Source organism: Onthophagus taurus, chromosome 1 (assembly GCF_036711975.1).
Source record: "Onthophagus taurus isolate NC chromosome 1, IU_Otau_3.0, whole genome shotgun sequence".
In the NCBI taxonomy this organism is placed as follows: Eukaryota; Metazoa; Arthropoda; class Insecta; order Coleoptera; family Scarabaeidae; genus Onthophagus; species Onthophagus taurus.
Window position 1 is genome coordinate 42,441,859 of NC_091966.1, and position 24,052 is coordinate 42,465,910.

Here is a 24,052-nt window from a genome sequence, read left to right on the forward strand (position 1 = left end):
TATGGATGTGTTTTATTAAAAAGTTCTAAGTTTTAAGACGTTAATTATTTCACCTTCGAGCGGGCGCGGTTATAAAATTTAAACAACATAAAAAATAATACAATTTTTGTAAAGATCGGAAAATTCTAACCCAATTTGATATATCACGCTCTATATCTACCATCAAATTCACTTTTAAAACTATAAATGACATAATCAATTAGTGTTTTGTTTTCGTCCATCTTGATTTTTTAAAACAAAGATATCTCGGATGTTATAACACATAGATAGGTCGAGTTTAGACTCATTTTATGCGATTTTCAATTATCTATTGTAATACACGCGCATTATTTATTTTCAGCAATCTTTGATTTTATAAAATTTAAACAACATAAAAAATAATACGATTTTTGTAAAGATCGGAAAATTTTAACCCAATTTGATATATCACGCTCTATATCTATCATAAAATTCACTATAAAAACTTTAATAAATGACATAATTAATTAGTGTTTTGTTTTCGTCCATCTTGATTTTTTAAAACAAAGATATCTCGGATGTTATAACACATAGATAGGTCGCGTTTGGACTCATTTTATGCGATTTTCAATGATCTATTGTAATACACGCGCGTTATTTATTTTCAGCAATCTTTGATTTTATAAAATTTAAACAACATAAAAAATAATACGATTTTTGTAAAGATCGGAAAATTCTAACCCAATTTGATATATCACGCTCTATATCTATCATAAAATTCACTTCTAAAAGCATAAATGACATAATTAATTAGTGTTTTGTTTTCGTCCATCTTGATTTTTTAAAACAAAGATATCTCGGGTGTTATAACACATAGATAGGTCGAGTTTGGACTCATTTTATGCGATTTTCAATTATCTATTGTAATAAACGCGCATTATTTATTTTCAGCAATCTTTGATTTTATAAAATTTAAACAACATAAAAAATAATACGATTTTTGTAAAGATCGGAAAATTTTAACCCAATTTGATATATCACGCTCTATATCTATCATAAAATTCACTTTTAAAACTATAAATGACATAATTAATTAGTGTTTTGTTTTCGTCCATCTTGATTTTTTAAAACAAAGATATCTCGGGCGCTATAACACATAGATAGGTCGAGTTTGGACTCATTTTACGCATTTTTTTAATTATCTATCGTAATATACACGCATTAGTTATTTTCAACCATCTTGGATTCTATAAAATTTAAACAACATAAAAAATAATACGATTTTTGTAGAGATCGGAAAATTCTAATCTAATTTGATATATCACGCTCTATATCTACCATCAAATTCACTTTTAAAACTATAAATGACATAATTAATTAGTGTTTTGTTTTCGGCCATCTTGATTTTTAAAAACAAAGATATCTCGGGTGTTATAACACATAGATAGGTCGAGTTTGGACTCATTTTACTCGTTTTTTAATTAACTACCGCAATATACACGCATTATTTATTTTCGACCATCTTGGATATTATAAAATTTAAACAACATAAAAAATAATACGATTTTTGTAGAGATCGGAAAATTCTAGCCCAATTTGATATATCACGCTCTATATTTACCATCAAATTCACTTTTAAAACTATAAATGACATAATTAATTAGTGTTTTGTTTTCGGCCATCTTGATTTTTTAAAACAAAGATATCTCGGGTGTTATAACACATAGATAGGTCGAGTTTGGACTCATTTTACGTGTTTTTTAATTATCTATCGTAATATACACGCATTATTTAGTTTCGACCATCTTGGATTCTATAAAATTTAAAAAACATAACAAATAATACGATTTTTGTAAAGATCAAAAAATTCATAACTAATTTGATATATCACGCTCTATATCTACCATCAAATTCACTTTTAAAACTATAAATGACATAATTAATTAGTGTTTTGTTTTCGTCCATCTTGATTTTTCAAAACAAAGATATCTCGGGCGTTATAACACATAGATAGGTCGAGTTTGGACTCATTTTACGCATTTTTTTAATTATCTATCGTAATATACACGCATTATTTATTTTCAACCATCTTCGATTCTATAAATTTTAAAAAACATAACAAATAATACGATTTTTGTAAAGATCAGAAAATTCTAAACTAATTTGATATATCACACTTTATATCTATCATAAAATTCACTTCTAAAAGTATAAATGACATAATTAGTGTTTTGTTTTCGTCCATCTTGATTTTTTAAAACAAAGATATCTCGGGTGTTATAACACATAGATAGGTCGAGTTTGGACTCATTTTACGCGTTTTTTAATTATTTACCGTAATATACACGCATTATTTATTTTCGATCATCTTGGATTCTATAAAATTTAAACAACATAAAAAATAATACGATTTTTGTAGAGATCGGAAAATTCTAGCACAATTTGATATATCACGCTCTATATCTACCATCAAATTCACTTTTAAAACTATAAAATGACATATTCAGTTAGTGTTTTGTTTTTGGCCATCTTGATATTTTAAAACAAAGATATCTCGGGTGTTATAACACATAGATAGGTTGAGTTTGGACTCATTTTACGCGTTTTTTAATTATCTATCGTAATATACACGCATTATTTATTTTCGACCATCTTGGATTCTATAAAATTTAAACAACATAAAAAATAATACGATTTTTGTAGAGATCGGAAAATTCTAACCTAATTTGATATATCACGCTCTATATCTACCATCAAATTCACTTTTAAAACTATAAATGACATAATTAATTAGTGTTTTGTTTTCGTCCATCTTGATTTTTTAAAAGAAAGATATCTCGGGTGTTATAACACATAGATAGGTCGAGTTTGGACTCATTTTACGCGTTTTTTAATTATCTATCGTAATATACACGCATTATTTAGTTTCGACCATCTTGGATTTTATAAAATTTAAAAAACATAACAAATAATACGATTTTTGTAAAGATCAAAAAATTCATAACTAATTTGATATATCACGCTCTATATCTACCATCAAATTCACTTTTAAAACTATAAATGACATAATTAATTAGTGTTTTGTTTTCGTCCATCTTGATTTTTTAAAACAAAGATATCTCGGGTGTTATAACACATAGATAGGTCGAGTTTGGACTCATTTTACGCGTTTTTTAATTATCTATCGTAATATACACGCATTATTTAGTTTCGACCATCTTGGATTTTATAAAATTTAAAAAACATAACAAATAATACGATTTTTGTAAAGATCAAAAAATTCATAACTAATTTGATATATCACGCTCTATATCTACCATCAAATTCACTTTTAAAACTATAAATGACATAATTAATTAGTGTTTTGTTTTCGTCCATCTTGATTTTTTAAAACAAAGATATCTCGGGTGTTATAACACATAGATAGGTCGAGTTTGGACTCATTTTACGCGTTTTTTAATTATCTATCGTAATATACACGCATTATTTAGTTTCGACCATCTTGGATTTTATAAAATTTAAAAAACATAACAAATAATACGATTTTTGTAAAGATCAAAAAATTCATAACTAATTTGATATATCACGCTCTATATCTACCATCAAATTCACTTTTAAAACTATAAATGACATAATTAATTAGTGTTTTGTTTTCGTCCATCTTGATTTTTTAAAACAAAGATATCTCGGGTGTTATAACACATAGATAGGTCGAGTTTGGACTCATTTTACGCGTTTTTTAATTATCTATCGTAATATACACGCATTATTTATTTTCGACCATCTTGGATTCTATAAATTTTAAAAAACATAACAAATAATACGATTTTTGTAAAGATCAGAAAATTCTAAACTAATTTGATATATCACACTTTATATCTATCACAAAATTCACTTCTAAAAGCATAAATGACATAATTAATTTGTGTTTTGTTTTCGTCCATCTTGATTTTTTAAAACAAAGATATCTCGGGTGTTATAACACATAGATAGGTCGAGTTTGGACTCATTTTACGCGTTTTTTAATTAACTACCGCAATATACACGCATTATTTATTTTCGACCATCTTGGATTTTATAAAATTTAAACAACATAAAAAATAATACGATTTTTGTAGAGATCGGAAAATTCTAACCTAATTTGATATATCACGCTCTATATCTACCATCAAATTCACTTCTAAAACTATAAATGACATAATTAATTAGTGTTTTGTTTTCGTCCATCTTGATTTTTTAAAACAAAGATATCTCGGGTGTTATAACACATAGATAGGTCGAGTTTGGACTTATTTTACGCGTTTTTTAATTATCTATTGTAATATACACGCATTATTTATTTTCGACCATCTTGGATTCTATAAAATTTAAAAAACATAAAAAATAATACGATTTTTGTAGAGATCAGAAAATTCTTAACTAATTTGATATATCACACTTTATATCCATCATAAAATTCACTTCTAAAAGCATAAATGACATAATTAGTGTTTTGTTTTCGTCCATCTTGATTTTTTAAAACAAAGATATCTCGGGTGTTATAACACATAGATAGGTCGAGTTTGGACTCATTTTACGCGTTTTTTAATTAACTACCGTAATATACACGCATTATTTATTTTCAACCATCTTAGATTCTATAAATTTTAAAAAACATAAAAAATAATACGATTTTTGTAGAGATCAGAAAATTCTTAACTAATTTGATATATTACACTTTATATCCATCATAAAATTCACTTCTAAAACTATAAATGACATAATTAATTAGTGTTTTGTTTTCGTCCATCTTGATTTTTTAAAACAAAGATATCTCGGGTGCTATAACACATAGCTAGGTCGAGTTTGGACTCATTTTACGCGTTTTTCAATTATCTATCGTAATATACACGCATTATTTATTTTCGACCATCTTGGATTTTATAAAATTTAAACAACATAAAAAATAATACGATTTTTGTAGAGATCGGAAAATTCTAACCTAATTTGACATATCACACTCTATATCTACCATCAAATTCACTTTTAAAACTATAAATGACATAATCAACTAGTGTTTTGTTTTTGGCCATCTTGATATTTTAAAACTAAGATATCTCGGGTGTTATAACACATAGATAGGTCGAGTTTGGACTCATTTTACGTGTTTTTTAATTAACTACCGTAATATACACGCATTATTTATTTTCGACCATCTTGGATTTTATAAAATTTAAACAACATAAAAAATAATACGATTTTTGTAGAGATCGGAAAATTCTAGCCCAATTTGATATATCACGCTCTATATCTACCATCAAATTCACTTTTAAAACTATAAATGACGTAATTAATTAGTGTTTTGTTTTCGTCCATCTTGATTTTTTAAAACAGATATCTCGGGTGTTATAACACACAGATAGGTTGAGTTTGGACTCATTTTACGCGTTTTTTAATTAACTACCGTAATATACACGCATTATTTATTTTCGACCATCTTGTATTTTATAAAATTTAAACAACATAAAAAATAATACGATTTTTGTAGAGATCGGAAAATTCTAGCCCAATTTGATATATCACGCTCTATATCTACCATCAAATTCACTTTTAAAACTATAAAATGACATAATCAATTAGTGTTTTGTTTTCGGCCATCTTGATTTTTAAAAACAAAAATATCTCGGGTGCTATAACACATAGATAGGTCGAGTTTGGACTCATTTTACGCGTTTTTTAATTATCTATCGTAATATACACGCATTATTTATTTTCGACCATCTTGGATTCTATAAAATTTAAACAACATAAAAAATAATACGATTTTTGTAGAGATCGGAAAATTCTAACCTAATTTGATATATCACGCTCTATATCTACCATCAAATTCACTTTTAAAACTATAAATGACATAATTAATTAGTGTTTTGTTTTCGTCCATCTTGATTTTTTAAAAGAAAGATATCTCGGGTGTTATAACACATAGATAGGTCGAGTTTGGACTCATTTTACGCGTTTTTTAATTATCTATCGTAATATACACGCATTATTTAGTTTCGACCATCTTGGATTTTATAAAATTTAAAAAACATAACAAATAATACGATTTTTGTAAAGATCAAAAAATTCATAACTAATTTGATATATCACGCTCTATATCTACCATCAAATTCACTTTTAAAACTATAAATGACATAATTAATTAGTGTTTTGTTTTCGTCCATCTTGATTTTTTAAAACAAAGATATCTCGGGTGTTATAACACATAGATAGGTCGAGTTTGGACTCATTTTACGCGTTTTTTAATTATCTATCGTAATATACACGCATTATTTAGTTTCGACCATCTTGGATTTTATAAAATTTAAAAAACATAACAAATAATACGATTTTTGTAAAGATCAAAAAATTCATAACTAATTTGATATATCACGCTCTATATCTACCATCAAATTCACTTTTAAAACTATAAATGACATAATTAATTAGTGTTTTGTTTTCGTCCATCTTGATTTTTTAAAACAAAGATATCTCGGGTGTTATAACACATAGATAGGTCGAGTTTGGACTCATTTTACGCGTTTTTTAATTATCTATCGTAATATACACGCATTATTTATTTTCGACCATCTTGGATTCTATAAATTTTAAAAAACATAACAAATAATACGATTTTTGTAAAGATCAAAAAATTCATAACTAATTTGATATATCACGCTCTATATCTACCATCAAATTCACTTTTAAAACTATAAATGACATAATTAATTAGTGTTTTGTTTTCGTCCATCTTGATTTTTTAAAACAAAGATATCTCGGGTGTTATAACACATAGATAGGTCGAGTTTGGACTCATTTTACGCGTTTTTTAATTATCTATCGTAATATACACGCATTATTTATTTTCGACCATCTTGGATTCTATAAATTTTAAAAAACATAACAAATAATACGATTTTTGTAAAGATCAGAAAATTCTAAACTAATTTGATATATCACACTTTATATCTATCACAAAATTCACTTCTAAAAGCATAAATGACATAATTAATTTGTGTTTTGTTTTCGTCCATCTTGATTTTTTAAAACAAAGATATCTCGGGTGTTATAACACATAGATAGGTCGAGTTTGGACTCATTTTACGCGTTTTTTAATTAACTACCGCAATATACACGCATTATTTATTTTCGACCATCTTGGATTTTATAAAATTTAAACAACATAAAAAATAATACGATTTTTGTAGAGATCGGAAAATTCTAACCTAATTTGATATATCACGCTCTATATCTACCATCAAATTCACTTCTAAAACTATAAATGACATAATTAATTAGTGTTTTGTTTTCGTCCATCTTGATTTTTTAAAACAAAGATATCTCGGGTGTTATAACACATAGATAGGTCGAGTTTGGACTTATTTTACGCGTTTTTTAATTATCTATTGTAATATACACGCATTATTTATTTTCGACCATCTTGGATTCTATAAAATTTAAAAAACATAAAAAATAATACGATTTTTGTAGAGATCAGAAAATTCTTAACTAATTTGATATATCACACTTTATATCCATCATAAAATTCACTTCTAAAAGCATAAATGACATAATTAGTGTTTTGTTTTCGTCCATCTTGATTTTTTAAAACAAAGATATCTCGGGTGTTATAACACATAGATAGGTCGAGTTTGGACTCATTTTACGCGTTTTTTAATTAACTACCGTAATATACACGCATTATTTATTTTCAACCATCTTAGATTCTATAAATTTTAAAAAACATAAAAAATAATACGATTTTTGTAGAGATCAGAAAATTCTTAACTAATTTGATATATTACACTTTATATCCATCATAAAATTCACTTCTAAAACTATAAATGACATAATTAATTAGTGTTTTGTTTTCGTCCATCTTGATTTTTTAAAACAAAGATATCTCGGGTGCTATAACACATAGCTAGGTCGAGTTTGGACTCATTTTACGCGTTTTTCAATTATCTATCGTAATATACACGCATTATTTATTTTCGACCATCTTGGATTTTATAAAATTTAAACAACATAAAAAATAATACGATTTTTGTAGAGATCGGAAAATTCTAACCTAATTTGACATATCACACTCTATATCTACCATCAAATTCACTTTTAAAACTATAAATGACATAATCAACTAGTGTTTTGTTTTTGGCCATCTTGATATTTTAAAACTAAGATATCTCGGGTGTTATAACACATAGATAGGTCGAGTTTGGACTCATTTTACGTGTTTTTTAATTAACTACCGTAATATACACGCATTATTTATTTTCGACCATCTTGGATTTTATAAAATTTAAACAACATAAAAAATAATACGATTTTTGTAGAGATCGGAAAATTCTAGCCCAATTTGATATATCACGCTCTATATCTACCATCAAATTCACTTTTAAAACTATAAATGACGTAATTAATTAGTGTTTTGTTTTCGTCCATCTTGATTTTTTAAAACAGATATCTCGGGTGTTATAACACACAGATAGGTTGAGTTTGGACTCATTTTACGCGTTTTTTAATTAACTACCGTAATATACACGCATTATTTATTTTCGACCATCTTGTATTTTATAAAATTTAAACAACATAAAAAATAATACGATTTTTGTAGAGATCGGAAAATTCTAGCCCAATTTGATATATCACGCTCTATATCTACCATCAAATTCACTTTTAAAACTATAAAATGACATAATCAATTAGTGTTTTGTTTTCGGCCATCTTGATTTTTAAAAACAAAAATATCTCGGGTGCTATAACACATAGATAGGTCGAGTTTGGACTCATTTTACGCATTTTTTTAATTATCTATCGTAATATACAAGCATTATTTAGTTTCGACCATCTTGGATTCTATAAAATTTAAAAAACAAGTTGAACTTCAAAGCACACTACAAAAAAATACAAACAGAGGTAACAAGACGAGCAAAACATTTTAGATCATTGACCTACAAAGACAAGAGTATTTCTATAAAATCGGCGACACAGATTTATAAAAGTATATGCCGACCACTCCTCGATTATGGACATCTCACAACTATATGTTCTCAGGAGTCAACAAAGGAAGTAATCAGGAAAGCAGAAAGAAAATGTTTACGAATTCTGACAAAAATTAGACACCCGAACTCTCGAGCAAGACACTCTACATCAGATGTGCAAGACTCGAACGAACGAAGAAAGACCTAAAACATTATACGAAGAACTCAACATAAATTCACAAACATAAATATACTGTTATTTTATAATTAATGTAAGCGGAAAGACTCTATAACGATCGATACCCGAATAAAGTTATTTTTTCTCTAATTCGATGTGTATTTAATTAATTTTTATATTTTATTCTCACCCAAACATAACCTAAAAAAAAATTAACCTTGATTTCTAATTTTTTACATTACATAACATTTATATCTATTTAAAAAGGTCAATAGCAAATATATAATGAAAGATAAGTATTTTTTGTTAGTTATCTCGCAGCTGTTCACAAAACAAATTCTTTTTTAGATTACTAAAAAAAAATGATATATTTCTACAATCTTTTATTACTAATTTTATGTTATTTAAGTGAAATTAACAGTGCACGAATCTTAGGAATAATCCCAACACCTTCAATAAGCCATCAAATCGTTTACAGACCAATTTGGAAGGAATTATCTCAAAGAGGACACAAAGTAACGGTTTTAACGACCGATCCAATCAATGATTCATCCTTAAAGAATTTGACCGAAATAGATCTTAGTTTTTCGTACGACCTCTACAACAACAAGCATAATTTTTCTGATAAAATCGATAAATTAGCTGGAAAACCGCTTGAGATGGTTAATGCTATAATAACTATGAACGCTGATATTTGTGATGAACAACTCAAACATCCCAAAGTAAAAAGATTAATTAACGACCCAAACGAACATTTCGACGTTATTTTAGTTGAAATTTTGCAACCATGCATGTTTGCTTTCGCCCATCGATTCAAAGCCGCTTCTATAGGAGTTGTATCAATGGATGCTCAATCAGCAGCTTATGATAGCGTCGTAAATCCGACACATCCTATATTAAATCCGGATTTTATGTTACCTTTAGCTGGAAAATTAAGCTTTTTTGAGAGAGTGTTTAGTGTTGTTATTTCTAACGTAATGAGAGTCTATGAATTTTTGTTTATTATACCGATTAATGATAAGGTTATTCGGGAAAATTTCGGTGATGATTATCCATCTTGTAAGGATTTTATTCAATATTTGGATATGTTGTTTGTTAATGTTCATCCGATTTTAAGTGGAATAAGACCGAATGTACCTGCTGTTGTTAATATTGGAGCTGGGTTACATATTCAATCGCCTAAAAGTTTACCAGAGGTAAGTAATCTTTTTATATATCGTTACCATAAGAAATTAATTGCTGTTAATTGGCTATTAATTAATATGTCTGTGCAACAGAACTCGACGGTCCGTTGATGACGTCACGCATGGGTTAGCAATAGAATAAATTGCGATCTTGCTAAAATCTTCCTAAAGATTTTGCGATATGTGACTCGTTAGGGATTCCTTCAGCAATTCCTTAAGGATAATTACCAGTGGTGTAATAATTTCAGTTGGGACCTCGGCAGGGCTTAAAGCTTGAAGCTTATTTCTTTATTATCTTTGGTCCGTGATCGCTGTCGTTTTTTCGCCAAGTTCCTGTTGCTTCTTATCTTCAAATAGTGCCTGGAGGTAATCTTTATATCTTTGTAATTTCCCCTTTGTGTCTAGGATTATCTTCATCTAGAAAAATAGCGCTTTAATCTTTTCTTGTAGATTCAAGTCATCACGCCTCGTTTGCAATTCTTCTAGTTCCATTAACTTTTCCCTGTGTAATTCGTCTTTAGCTATGCGTATTTTTCTTATTATTTCTCTCTGTACAGCGGGTGTGTCAAATGTCTGGAATATAGCCAATAACTTCGCCATTTGTGGTTTTAAAGAAAAATGTTTCAAATAAAAAATTCTTTATTAATTGTGGCACATTTTTTGGAGATACTTGCTTGTTTGTATTGTTTTTTGTTTCGTTGCTATGGCAACCAACATTGTTATTTTAAATGGGATGCATGTTTTTTTTGCACATTTTAATAGAGGATAAATCCCTCTACGCGATGAACATATCAAATCATATGGTTGTATTAGAAAATAATCAAGAAAAAATGCGTTCTCTGAAAATATTAAATCAGCAAAGTACAATCAAAGTAGGCACAGAAATAACGCCGTTGACAGCTTGAAATGTCAAAAAATTAACAGTTTAAACAAATTCAGTTCATAATTGTTGAAACTGCAATTTTTTAGACATTTAAGACTTTCAAAAAACGAATTTTCTTCTCGATCTTTTTCTTATGGAACCATATGATTTGATATGTTCATCGCATAGAGGGACTTATCCTCTACCAAAGTATGCAACAAAAACATATTATGCATCCTATTTAAAATAACAATGTTGGTTACCATAGCAACGAAACAAAAAACAATACAAACAAGTATCGCCGAAAAATGCGCCATGATTAATAAAGAAACTTGTATTTGAAACATTTTTCTTTAAAACCACATATGGCAAAGTTATTGGCTATATTCCCGACATTTGACACACCCTGTATATTCTTATATACGCTTATCTCTGTTTTTTTGTATCCTTCTCCATCAGTTGCAAAATTTCTTCTTTTCCTTTTCTTCCTTCTCGCCTGTCTCCAACAATTTTCTTATCGGATCAATTATTGCAATTTTAATTGCCTCCCATTTTCGGTCTGTACTCCTATTTGAGTCTAAAGTAATTCTACTTAATTCGTCGTTTATTCTTTCTGGTATATATTGCTTTATTTCCGGATACTTCAATTGCGTCATTCTGTCGACTGCCTGTTTCTTTAATCAGGCTTCTAGTTTAACTATCATTGAATTATGATCCGCTGACGCTGATTTCCATGTACAGGTGTCCCGTTAAGGGTACGGAGCGGCTGTATCTCAACAACGGTAAGGCCTAGAGGTTTGGGAAAAAAATCCTTATAGGCAAAGTGGGCAAGAGAAATAGCTGAAAATTATGTTGAAGTTCGTAATTTGATCGCTAGGGGGCGTAACTGCCATAGAGAAACATAAAATTCCCGCTATCTCAGAAGGTTAGACGATGAGCTATAACTTTGACAACATCATTTAATAGCTTGGATAATACCGCATCGCTTTTGTTTTGCAATATTTCTCATATCTGTCATAATAAGGGAGGGGGAGGCCAACGCGTTTTCAAATGTTTACATTTTAGTATCTCCTAAACCATTCAACCAATTTGAATATTTTTGGTCTCGTTTGAAAGAGCATTTTATGCTCTTTTAAAAGATATTTTCAGTAAGACCGTTTGGTTTAAAACAAATAAGTTAGAGGGCGTTATCTGGAGCGATGACTTATTTTTGTGATTTTTGAAAAAAAGTTAAATGGAACGGTACTATTTACTTCACAGATCCTTAGTCACCATAAAATTTGCTAAATATTAGTGAAAACCGCATCTCGATATCGCCATCCGTTCTCGAATTATAGAAGAAAATGTTATAAATTCGGGTTTCTTTAATCAGATCTAATCACCTTATAGAGAAGAACAAAGCACATAGCCATGGTAACTATGGTAACTAGTTGAAAACATTGCGCTTTGACAACTGTCAAAACTTAATTCAAATAGTAATTGTCTGTTACATTTATTTTGTTTTACAATCATGTCTTTTACTAACGTAGTAGCGTATGATATGTTACGTATTTATTTTCAATGTTTGGAAAATGCTGTAATTGCATCGCGCGAATATGCAATGCAGTTTCCACAAAGAAGACATTTTTCTCGAGACGTGTTTTCAAGATTGGCTAGGCGATTACGGGAAACTGGTAATGTGCAACCTATTCAGACACCTATAAGAACTCGCAAAACATGCATCGAGGAAAATATTATTAATGTTTTGGCCTACGTACAATTCCGACGACCTGGGAATCCCGAAAACAACTGTGCATAAGATTCTTCAAGAGAATAATATGCATCCCTACCATGTTATTTTACATCAGGCCTTAAGAGAAGCCGATTATGATAACAGACTTAATTATTGTCATTGGCTGTTAAGTATGATTGAATTTTTTAACAGAAATACTATGGACGGATCTTTCAATAGCGCAGGTGGTGTAAATTTGCATAACATGCATTATTAGTCGGAGCAAAATCCACATTGGATGCGGCAGATAGAGCATCAAAATCGCTAGAGTTTGAATGTATGGTGCGGAGTTGTGGAAGGAAAACTTACAGGCCCACATTTTTTTGACGCAAAACTTAACGGAGAACGATTTTTGGAATTTTTGAACGTTTTCCTTCCACCCCTCTTAGAAAACGTCTCCTTGGAAACAAGAAGGAACATGTGGTTTCAGCTTGATGGTTGTCCGGCGCACTATGACCGAAACGTACGTCAGCATTTAGATGAACTGTATCCGAATCGTGTTATTGGAAGGGGCAGTCTATCTCCTTGGCCGGCGCGTTCCCCGGATCTAACTTGTTTGGATTTTTATCTATGGGGTAGATTAAAAGACCTAGTTTTTCAAGAAGAACCAACAACCAAGGAAAATATGATTGAAGCTAGATAGAAACTTGTCCAGGGCTGAAATTCAAGCAGCAGTTTTTTCCACCGAAACTAAAGCAAATAAATGCATCGAGAATGATGGAAAACATTTTGAACATTTATGAGCAGAATTCAAAGTGTTTTGGTTTATTTTGTTTTATTGTTATAGTTGATGTTTCGTTGGTCCATTGACCTTTAAACACGCTTCAAAAATGGTCTTGAACCAGTCCTAAGCCTGGATAAAGTGTGAAGGAAGGCTCTACGTAATAAATTTTTATGTTCTGTGATTTCTTTGTTAAGATAATGTCATCAGATTGAGGTATACGAATTTTTAACATTTTCTTCTATAATTCGAGCACGGATGGCGATATCGAGATGCGGTTTTCACTAATATTTAGCAAATTTTATGGTGACTAAGGATCTGTGAAGTAAATAGTACTGTCCCATTTAACTTTTTTTCAAAAATAACAGAAATAGGTCATCGCTGCAGATAACGCCCTCTAGCTTATTTGTTTTAAACCAAACGGTCTTACTGAAAATATCTTTTAAAAGAGCATAAAATGCTCTTTCAAACGAGACCAAAAATATTCAAATTGGTTGAATGGTTCAGGAGATACTAAAAAGTAAACATTTGAAAACGCGTTGGCTTCCCCCTCCCTTATTATGACAGATATGAGAAATATTGCAAAACAAAAGCGATGCGGTATTATCCAAGCTATTAAATGATGTAGTCAAAGTTATACCTCATCGTCTACATTTCTGAGATAGTGGGAATTTTATGTTTCTCTATGGCAGTTACGCCCCCTAGCGGTCAAATTACGAACTTCAAAATAATTTCCAGCTATTTCTCTTGCCCACTTTACCTATAAGGATTTTTTTCCCAAACCTCTAAGCCTTACCGTTGTTGAGATACAGCCGCTCCGTACCCTTAACGGGACACCCTGTATACAGTTTATCGTATTAACTGTAGCATCTCGGCCGTTTTTAGGTTAATACTATCACGTCCTGTATTTCACAGTACAAAGTCAAGGCCGTTTGCGGCCGAGATGCTACGTTATTTGACACTAACCTTATGTTGGTATTAACTGTAATGCTTCGGCCGCAAGCGACCTTAGCTTAATACAGTGATATAGTGTATTTCAAAATATTAAATTGAGGCAAGGCAGTACGTTGTCAGACACTACTAAGTCTTGTGTTAATATGATATTAACTGTAACGCCACGGTCGCAAGCGACGCTATTTTCGTGTAACTTGTAAAAGGTGTTTGCTATTTGCCATATCTCGTACTTGACAAAGTTGAGTCACACCTTGATCCCAATCCAAAATCTTCAATAATGTCTTCCAGTTTAAATCTTCCTATCTTTGTATTAAAGTCACCTAAAATTATCGTGATATCTCGATTTTTCACTATCTATATCTAGAGCATGTTGGATGTCATTTTCAGCCGTTGGAGCATACACTTGAACCACATGAAGTACCTGTCTTTATTCTACTCGTAATGACTCTATCTGAGACAAGTATAAAGTTGATTACCATTACAGGTAGGATTTTTGATTTCTTTCATTGAGAATTTCAGTATATGATCCAATAGATGCAATAATACCCCTTTTTACATTATCACTTCATTCTCAATCGTTGTCTAATACACAAAATTCATCACTCAAACTTTCCATAGTTGAAAGGACACGTTTTAGATCGGCCGTTATCATTACTTTTGATATTTCTTCTCCGTTGTCTTCATCCTCTGACTGTTCACGATCCAATTCTTTGTATAATTCTTCTAGGTTTTCATTTGAGAGTGGTTGATCTTATACTTCTAAATGTTCTGCAACATCTTGAGCAGTAACATTTTCCAATCCCAAATTACCTGCAAGCCTGGTAATGTCTTCAAGTAGATTCTCCTGTTGTGATACTTCTTTATAATCGTGCGTTAATGGTGGCAGAAGTTTACGCCAAATTCCATTTAAACATTTTGCCGAAACTTCTTCTCAAGCCGACTTTACATTATTAATGCATTTTAAAATGTCGAAAGACCGCCAATAGTCTTTGACTGTTTTATGTGAAGTGTCCAAAACTGTCAAAATTTCCAAGAAAGATGTTGTATTTGGATGCATGTAAACAACTTTGACAGCCAATGGTGTTTTGATTTCGTCCAGATTTTGGAGATGTCCTGGAGCATTGTCCAAGGGAAGAAGTGCCTTGGGTGTTAATTTATTTTTTTCACAAATCGAGTAAGATATCTTTATAGAGACCCTTCAAAGCACGTAGTGTCTGTGAATAGTACACTAACATCGGTTTAAGTTTCAAAGTCCCTGAAACATTTTCATTTCGCTCCTAACAAAAGAGTTATTCTATGTTTCGCAACTTTAAAACTAGGAGCAGATCGCTCATCACCAGAAATAAAAGTTCGTGCTGGTAACTTCTTCAAATAAAGACCTCTCTCATCAACATTGAAGATTAACTCTGGAGAATAGTTGCTTTGTTCTACATAACAACTTTATCTATACAGTGTGTTAATAATTACCGTACCCGACGTCATCATTGCAAGTATGCAACCAATATTACAGTATTGGTATTGCAATACGCGATTTGCGATATTTAATACGGTTAGGCAACTCTGCTGCCCTTCTTTTAGTTAGTACTTTGCTCGGCCCACTTGCAGTTTTTCTGAGTCGGGTCATTTAGTTTAGCTCAGTTCATAATTTTCCTTCTTATAATTTCTTTCAGAATCGCCCACCAAACTACGGTATGTGTATTTGGTGAAAATGTGGTTCAAATTTTATTTCGTACAGTTTACTCTGATTTAATCTAATCTGATATAATTTATTGGTACTTAAACTTTCATTTAAATATAGATAACACACTATTCAATAAAAAAAAACTAAATTATTATTGTTAAATATGTAATCAAAGAATGATGTAAAACCCTCAAAAAATTAATCTCGGTTTGACTCAAATATGATTTATTTGTTTCAATTTGGTGACTAAAATTAGATTAGTTCCCTTTAAACGTTTCAATAAAATGGGTCATTTTCAGTACTTTTCTTTATGTTTTATTGCAATATTTTCTCAAGTGAATAGTGCTCGAATTCTTGGTGTTATCCCATCGGCTTCTCTCAGTCATCAAATCGTTTATAGACCGATATGGAAAGAATTAATCTCGAGGGGACACGAGGTTGTAGTTATAACAACGGACCCGATGAATGATAAATCTTTGAGGAATTTAACCGAAATAGATCTTCATTTTTCTTATGATTTATCAACAAAAAAACATAAATTTTCTGCCAAATATAATGAATTGACTGGTAATCCATTACAAATGTTAAACGCCATCATTACAATGAACGCCGATATCTGTAACGAACAGCTTAAACACTCCGACGTCAAAAAATTAATCGATGATGAGAACGAACATTTTGATGTAGTTATTATGGAAGTTTTACAACCGTGTATGTGGGGTTTCGCCCGGAGATTTAACGCCCCTTTTATTGGGGTTGTTTCGATGGACGCTCAAACTGCGGCTTATGATAGTATTGGTAACCCAACTCATCCCGTTTTAAACCCTGATTTTATGTTACCATTCGCGGGGGAATTAAATTTTTTTGAGAGGTTAACGAGTTTTATCGTTTCTAATATTATAAGAATTTATGGCTATTTATACATCATACCTTTAAACGATAAAATAATTCGAGAAAATTTCGGAGAAAATTACCCATCTAGTTTAGAATTTATTCTAAATATGGATTTATTATTTATTAATGTTCACCCTCTCCTCAATGGGATAAGACCTAACGTTCCTGCAATTGTTAATATTGGTGCTGGGTTACACATTCAACCACTTAAACCATTACCAGAGGTAATTAGATTATTTTTTATACTCATTAATTATTTTTTTTTGTATTTAGGAAAATTTGGTGTTTGAACCAATATATTTTGTTATCTGACACTTGACAAGGACGGTAGAATCTAAAAGAACTGTTACATACACTGTGTTAATTAATTATCGTACTCGACGTCCATTGTAAGTATGCAACCTAATACGCAAATCGCGTATTGCAATACCAATACTGTGATATTGGTTGCATACTTGCAATGTTGACGTCGGGTACGATAATTAATTAACACAGTGTACGTTTTGTAATCCAGAAAATGACGTCAATATCGGACCAATACCTCGTACCATGCTCGTACCAACACCATCTTTTGTTGACTAGCTGTTTCAAATGACAATATTTAACTGAATACAAACATAATAAAACTAGAACTAACACTAGACCTAGAACTCGAAACATTCGAGTTTATTCGTCTTAATAGACCCACGGCTGTATTACCACCTTATTAAGTCTCAAATTAACAAAATTACAAAACACGAATAGAATAAATTAAGTATTTGCTAATTCAAAGTATGAAATAGTAGTTGCCTACCCATGCGTGACGTCACAATCGGGCCTATCAAAGTCGAAATCAGATTATTAGTTGTAAAATGAAATTAAGGACGAAGTGTTACAAGTTTACAGGTTAAAATTTAAGAGCGCTCTTTTTTAATAAAAGATACTATATATAAATAAAAGATAATTAATAAAAGATTAAGGGCCGGTTGTACAATATACCGATAAATCTGTCTGATAACTATCCGGTCGATAAACTTATCGGGAGAATAAAGATATTCGCTGTTGTACAAACTGTTTTTGTCGGGAGGATTGCTATCGCCTAAATAAGACTCGGTTGGTAGTACTTTTTTCCCATATTTAGTCATTTGTGTCGTAGATTGGTAACGCTAACGTCTTTCTTTGAAATTTGAACTGATTTTGACAATAATAACAATTGTATAAATTGTGCAATTAGCATTTTAATAAATTTAATATCGAAAAATGTTTAATTTGTACGATACTAGTACCAGCAACGAGTACTAAAACGAATTTTTAGTTAATGTTTTTAGGTAAAAGAAAAAGAATTAAAGAACGTAATAACCACATGGCGCAGTGAGATGAAACGGATTTTTTTAGACGATTGCGGTTAACCAAAAAAAGTTAAGAAAGAAAGAATTAAAAAGAATTAATAGTTAAGATTAAACATGCATTTCTCATAAACAGAGTTAAACACATATATTATAAAATTGGTAAAATAATTAACCTAAACAATCACTGTCAAATTGTGATGGTGTTCCATCGCAGCTTAGTTTTATCAAATTTCTAGTTCTTTCATGTAACGGGTTTAACTTTTCTTCACATGGATCTCCACCAGTACCTATCACATCAGTGCGGTATTTGGCAATGGCTTGACATCTTTTTTTAATGTTTCGTATTTACTGCGAAGCTGTTCCCATGTACGGTTTGTCGTGCCGGTTGAATTAAAAGTTTGACAATTCTTTTGCTATGCCGCTTTCTAAAATACAAGATATGCTCTCTTGTGCATATCTTGATGCTCTTTCCAAGTGCATCTGTTTTTTTATTTTCTATAATATTAGCTAGAATTTCTACAATTTCAATTAGTCGCCAACACTCATCTTGTGTATAATTAGCAGCACGTTTATTTTTTTCCTTCCAGAACAACAAACTAACCAAACTTTTTCACGACAGCCAACGTTTGTCAATGTTGTTATATAAAAACCTTGGTAACCATACATATCTGGCGGATAACCGCCTTATCGGCACCTCTGAATACCCGATAAGTTATCCTGTCAATAATCTCCCCGACAAAAATAACCGTACATTGTAATACAGTACAAACTAACTTATCGGCCAGACAACGCTGTTGGGAAGTTTATCGGTATATTGTACAACCGGCCCTAAGAAACATGGGAAAAATTCAAGAATCATCATATGGCTTAAAAATCGACGTTTCTTTTTTAATCAATGCGAAATGACCCAAAAAACACGTTAAAAATAAAAAGAAAGTGCGAAAAAGTGACTAATACTAGATTAACTTCAGTTATAAAACTCCTGTTATATGATAACTAACTTCAGGTTTAAAATGTCAACCTCAATTTTGACATATTTGTAATCTTCATTAAAAATCCTTTAAAATGAGTACAAACACGACATATTTACCTTTAATATTAATGAAGTTATGGTCAACTTCCGGTTAAGAATGTCAACGTCAATTTTGACATATTTGTAATCGTCGTGAAAAATCCTTTAAAATGAGTCGAAACATGATACGTTTAATTTTAATATTACTCGAGATATAAGCAACTTTCGGTTTGAAATGTCAATGTCATTTTGACATATTCTTAATTTTTATAAAATGTCTTAATATTTGTCACAAAAACTAAAATTTAATAAAAAAAATCAAAAATTAAGGTTGGTATTAATATTTAAAAATTAAATTGCTATCTTCATTGTTGCTAACTTCGGGTTTAACGTTTTTTATTCTAACTTTTTGTTTTTAGAGATAAGTGCGTCTTGTTTGAACTCATTTTAAAGGTTTTTTAAATAAAGAATAGTAGTACATCATATAAGAACACCATGAAGTTGTCCACTTGTTTATTATATGATAACTAACTTCAAGTTTAAAATGTCAACCTCACTTTTGACATATTTGCAATCTCCATTAAAAATCCTTTAAAATGAGTACAAACACGACATATTTATCTTCAATATTAATGAAGTTATGGTCAACTTCCGGTTAAGAATGTCAACGTTAATTTTGACATATTTGTAATCTTCGTGAAAAATCCTTTAAAATGAATCCAAATATGATACGTTTAATTCCAATATTACTCGAGATATATGCAACTTCCGGTTTGAAACGTCAATGTCATTTTGACATATTCTTAATTTTTATAAAACGTCTTAATATTTGTTACAAAAACAAAAATATAATAAAAAAAAATCAAAAATTAAGGTTGGTATTAATATTTAAAAATTAAATTGCTATCTTCATTGTTGCTAACTTCGGGTTTAACGTTTTTTATTCTAACTTTTTTGTTTTTTGAGATAAGTGCGTCATCTTTGGACTCATTTTAAAGGTTTTTTAATGAAGATGACAAATATGTCAAAATTGACGTTGACGTTTCAAACCGGAAGTGATTGTATCTCCATTAATATCAAAGTTAAATATGTCGAGTTTGGACTCATTTTAAAGGATTTTTTATGAAGTTGACAAATATGTCAAAATTAAAAGTTGAAACTTCGAAGTTTTTGGTTTTTTGAGATAAATGCGTCAAGTTTGGACTCATTTTAAAGGTTATTTTATAAAGATTACGAACATAATAATAAAATTAAAGTAGACATTGACAACTGAAAGTTTTTTTTTCACAACTACACTGGAATGTTTCTAATTGTAGTTCCATAAAAATATACAACATAGTAATATCTTATGTTATAACTAGCGCTCCCTACCACTGCCAGTAGAACTAACACCAGGTCGAGAACTAGAAACATTCGGATTTAGTCCCACGTCTCTCAAGATGGCTAAACCCGAATGATTCTAGTTCTAGGTCTTGTGGTAGTGTTAATTTTAATTATTATTCTAACTAATACTGGACCTGGAACTGAAAAGATTCGAGTTTATCCGTCTTAAAAGACCCACGGCTGTATTACCACCTTATTAAGTCTCAAATTTACAAAATTGCAAAACAGGATTAAAATAAATTAAGCATTTGCTAATTCAAAATGTGAAATAGTAGTTGCCTACCCATGCGTGACGTCACAATCGGGCCGTCAAGCTATGCATCTATTCCCTGAATGTAACAGAATACTTAGATTCTACCGTCCTTAGACACCAGATACTTTTATATTCATTAATTCTCATTTATTATAATTAAAGGATTTAAAATCCTTCTTGGATAACGCACCATCCGACGTAATTTACTTCAGTTTGGGAAGTAACGTGAAAAGTAAAGACATCATCCCTTCAACCCGGCAAATAATAACCGAAACTTTTGCCGAACTACCATACACGATTTTATGGAAATTCGAAGCGGATTCTTTACCAAATCAACCCAAAAACGTTAAAATAATGAAATGGTTACCTCAACAAGACGTTCTCAGTATAATTATTGCTATTTTAAATACCATACTTTGATTTAAAAATTTTTAATTTTAGGGCATCCAAAAATAAAATTGTTCATTACTCAAGCTGGTCATCAATCTATCGAAGAAGCAATTTTTAGTCACGTTCCAATGGTTGTTATGCCTTTCTTTGCCGACCAAGAAGGTAACGCGAAAAGGATCGTTTTGAAAGATATCGCTGTGAAAGTCGACCATAAAGAACTCACCAAAGAATCGTTTAAATCCTCCATACTCGAAGTTATGGAAAATAAGAAGTAAGTAATTTTTAATTAAGAGTTATTAAATAAAGTTGATTTTGTTTAGGTATCGAGAAAATGTTAAGAAATTGGCCGAATTATTACAAGACGAACCAATGACGGGGTTGGAAAAAGCCGTTTGGTGGACGGAGCACGTTATAAGACATAAAGGTGCCAAACATTATCGAAGCGCAGCTATTGAAATGCCTTTTTATGAATATTTTCTTTTGGATGTTATTGGATTTTTATTATTGGTGCTGTTTATTGTGATCTATGTAAGTGTTAAGATGTCTAAATTAGTGTTTAAGGTTATTTTTAAATTATGTGGTGGAGAGAAACCCAAATTTAAGCGTCATTAATTCAAATTTTTAATCAAATAACACTATATCAATGTAATTTAGTATTTTTATGTGCATTAATAAATTTTGTTATATATTCAAGTGTATTTAAAGTCTAATTCCTGCTATTACATCTCGGAAATTGCTAATAATTAATAATAATTTATTGTCTCCAGAAGATTATAATATTACAAAGAATAATAACATTATCCATAACTAATCTAAATCCTACCCCTTTCCCCAGCCTCTCCCTATCACCCTACGTCTCCTTGCTGCCACCACCTCCCCCATCTATCTCCTTGCCTCCGCCCTCTCCCCGAACACCTGTCTCCTATCCATTACCTCCTCCCTCAACTCACTACACTCCACCAGCAGATGGTGCAGAAACTCATCTTCCATCCAATATCTGTTGGCCCTTTCTTCATTTCCATACCTAAACCTGACTAAGAGGTTGGTACTCTTCCCCTCCTCATCCCCTCCGTCGTCATGTACTTTGGAACCCCTCTAATACAATTTTATTATATTTTGGATTGTACCTGCTTTCCCTTATCGTCGTCCTTCTCTCTTGCAATCCCACATCCCTGTCCCTGCTCTCCATTTGTTTCCACATCTCAATCCTCTTTTCTTTTCGCTTCTTCTTTTAAATACCCCACCCTTCTGTAATATTTCTCCCTTTCTCGCTGCCTATAACGCCCCTTACTTGCCTTAATCTATCTGTAGCACTCCCCAAGATTTTACAATGACATATACCTTCCATCCTCTCCTCAAAATGCATCGCTCGCTTACCCGCCTCCATCCTCACCTTACCTACCTTCATTTCTTCCCTAACTATATATCCCGGACTCTCCCTAGCCAACCCCAACACCCACCTTCAGTACCTGGTCTGCACATCCTCTAAGAGCCCTTGCTCCTTCCATCCCTATATCTCTACCTCCTACATCATTACGCTTTTTATCAAGCTCACGAACATTAATTACCTTTTTCCCACATCTTTCCCAAACATCCTCTCACCCCATCTCCAAATCTGTCCTATAACCTTATTCGCCCACGCAGCCAACATTCTAATATGTCCTCCCTCCTTGTTGTTCGGAAATTGCTAATATATTTTAGTTACGATATGTTAAACTATGTATATGATATGTAAATTAAAGTTATAAATCAGCCACTGCACATTAATGTAAGCATATTAAGTAATGGCAAAAAATAATAGCCTTAGGAGACTTAAACGCAAGAACAACTAGACTTCTAGACGTCCTTCAATGTGTGTGGGAAGAACGTGATTATCGTTTAGATGTATGTTGGGAAATAAATGGATGCCACATCGAACCACACTTTGGTGAAGATTCCACAATTCTATCTTGCTTTGCTGTGGCCGGTCAAAAATGCACCATGACTTTATGGACACGCTACGATATCATACCATACTGTATAAAGAAGCAAAAATGGGATATAAACATACTCATTATCACTTGTAATCACTGTTTGGAGCGCAGATCACGTTTAATGAATGCAGGAATAAATATAGCGGAATGGGTATAGAATTTGACGAATAAATAACGATGTATGTCTACATTTAAGAAATGACCAGGTTAGTAATGGCCCAGGACGAGGATAACAAGGAAATTAATAGATCCAGAAGACTTAAGTTAGATCGGCTACAAAAAATAAAATCTTGCAACTAACCAAATAATTAGAATATTGTTTAATGATTTTCTTTCCATTTTATATCTAATAAATAAAATTCGTTTTTGCACTTAAATGGATTTTTATTTTATTTTTCTCTCAACCGGTTTCGCTATACATTTACAGCATCTTCAGGAGATTACGTCATTTTGTTACAAACGTGTCCTATAAAATGTGTCATTTAAACTGGGGCGTATTATTAGGGTA

General features: G+C 31.1%; 1 protein-coding gene across 2 annotated transcripts; it reads left to right on the forward strand.

The window, feature by feature from the left end:
- The first annotated feature begins 9,492 nt into the window (after window positions 1-9,492).
- On the forward strand, window positions 9,493-22,220 carry LOC111420121 (UDP-glucosyltransferase 2-like). 2 transcript variants are annotated; one of them, XM_071201384.1, is made up of 4 exons: window positions 9,493-10,334; window positions 21,344-21,566; window positions 21,623-21,842; window positions 21,892-22,220. In XM_071201384.1, exons 1-4 carry the CDS (start codon window positions 9,501-9,503, stop codon window positions 22,181-22,183), a joined length of 1,569 nt encoding a protein of 522 aa, XP_071057485.1. In that variant the 5' UTR covers window positions 9,493-9,500; the 3' UTR covers window positions 22,184-22,220. The 2 variants fall into 2 exon arrangements, with proteins under 2 accessions (XP_071057485.1, XP_022908801.2); XM_023053033.2 differs by lacking the exon at window positions 9,493-10,334 and adding an exon at window positions 16,196-17,429.
- Window positions 22,221-24,052: the final 1,832 nt, after the last annotated feature.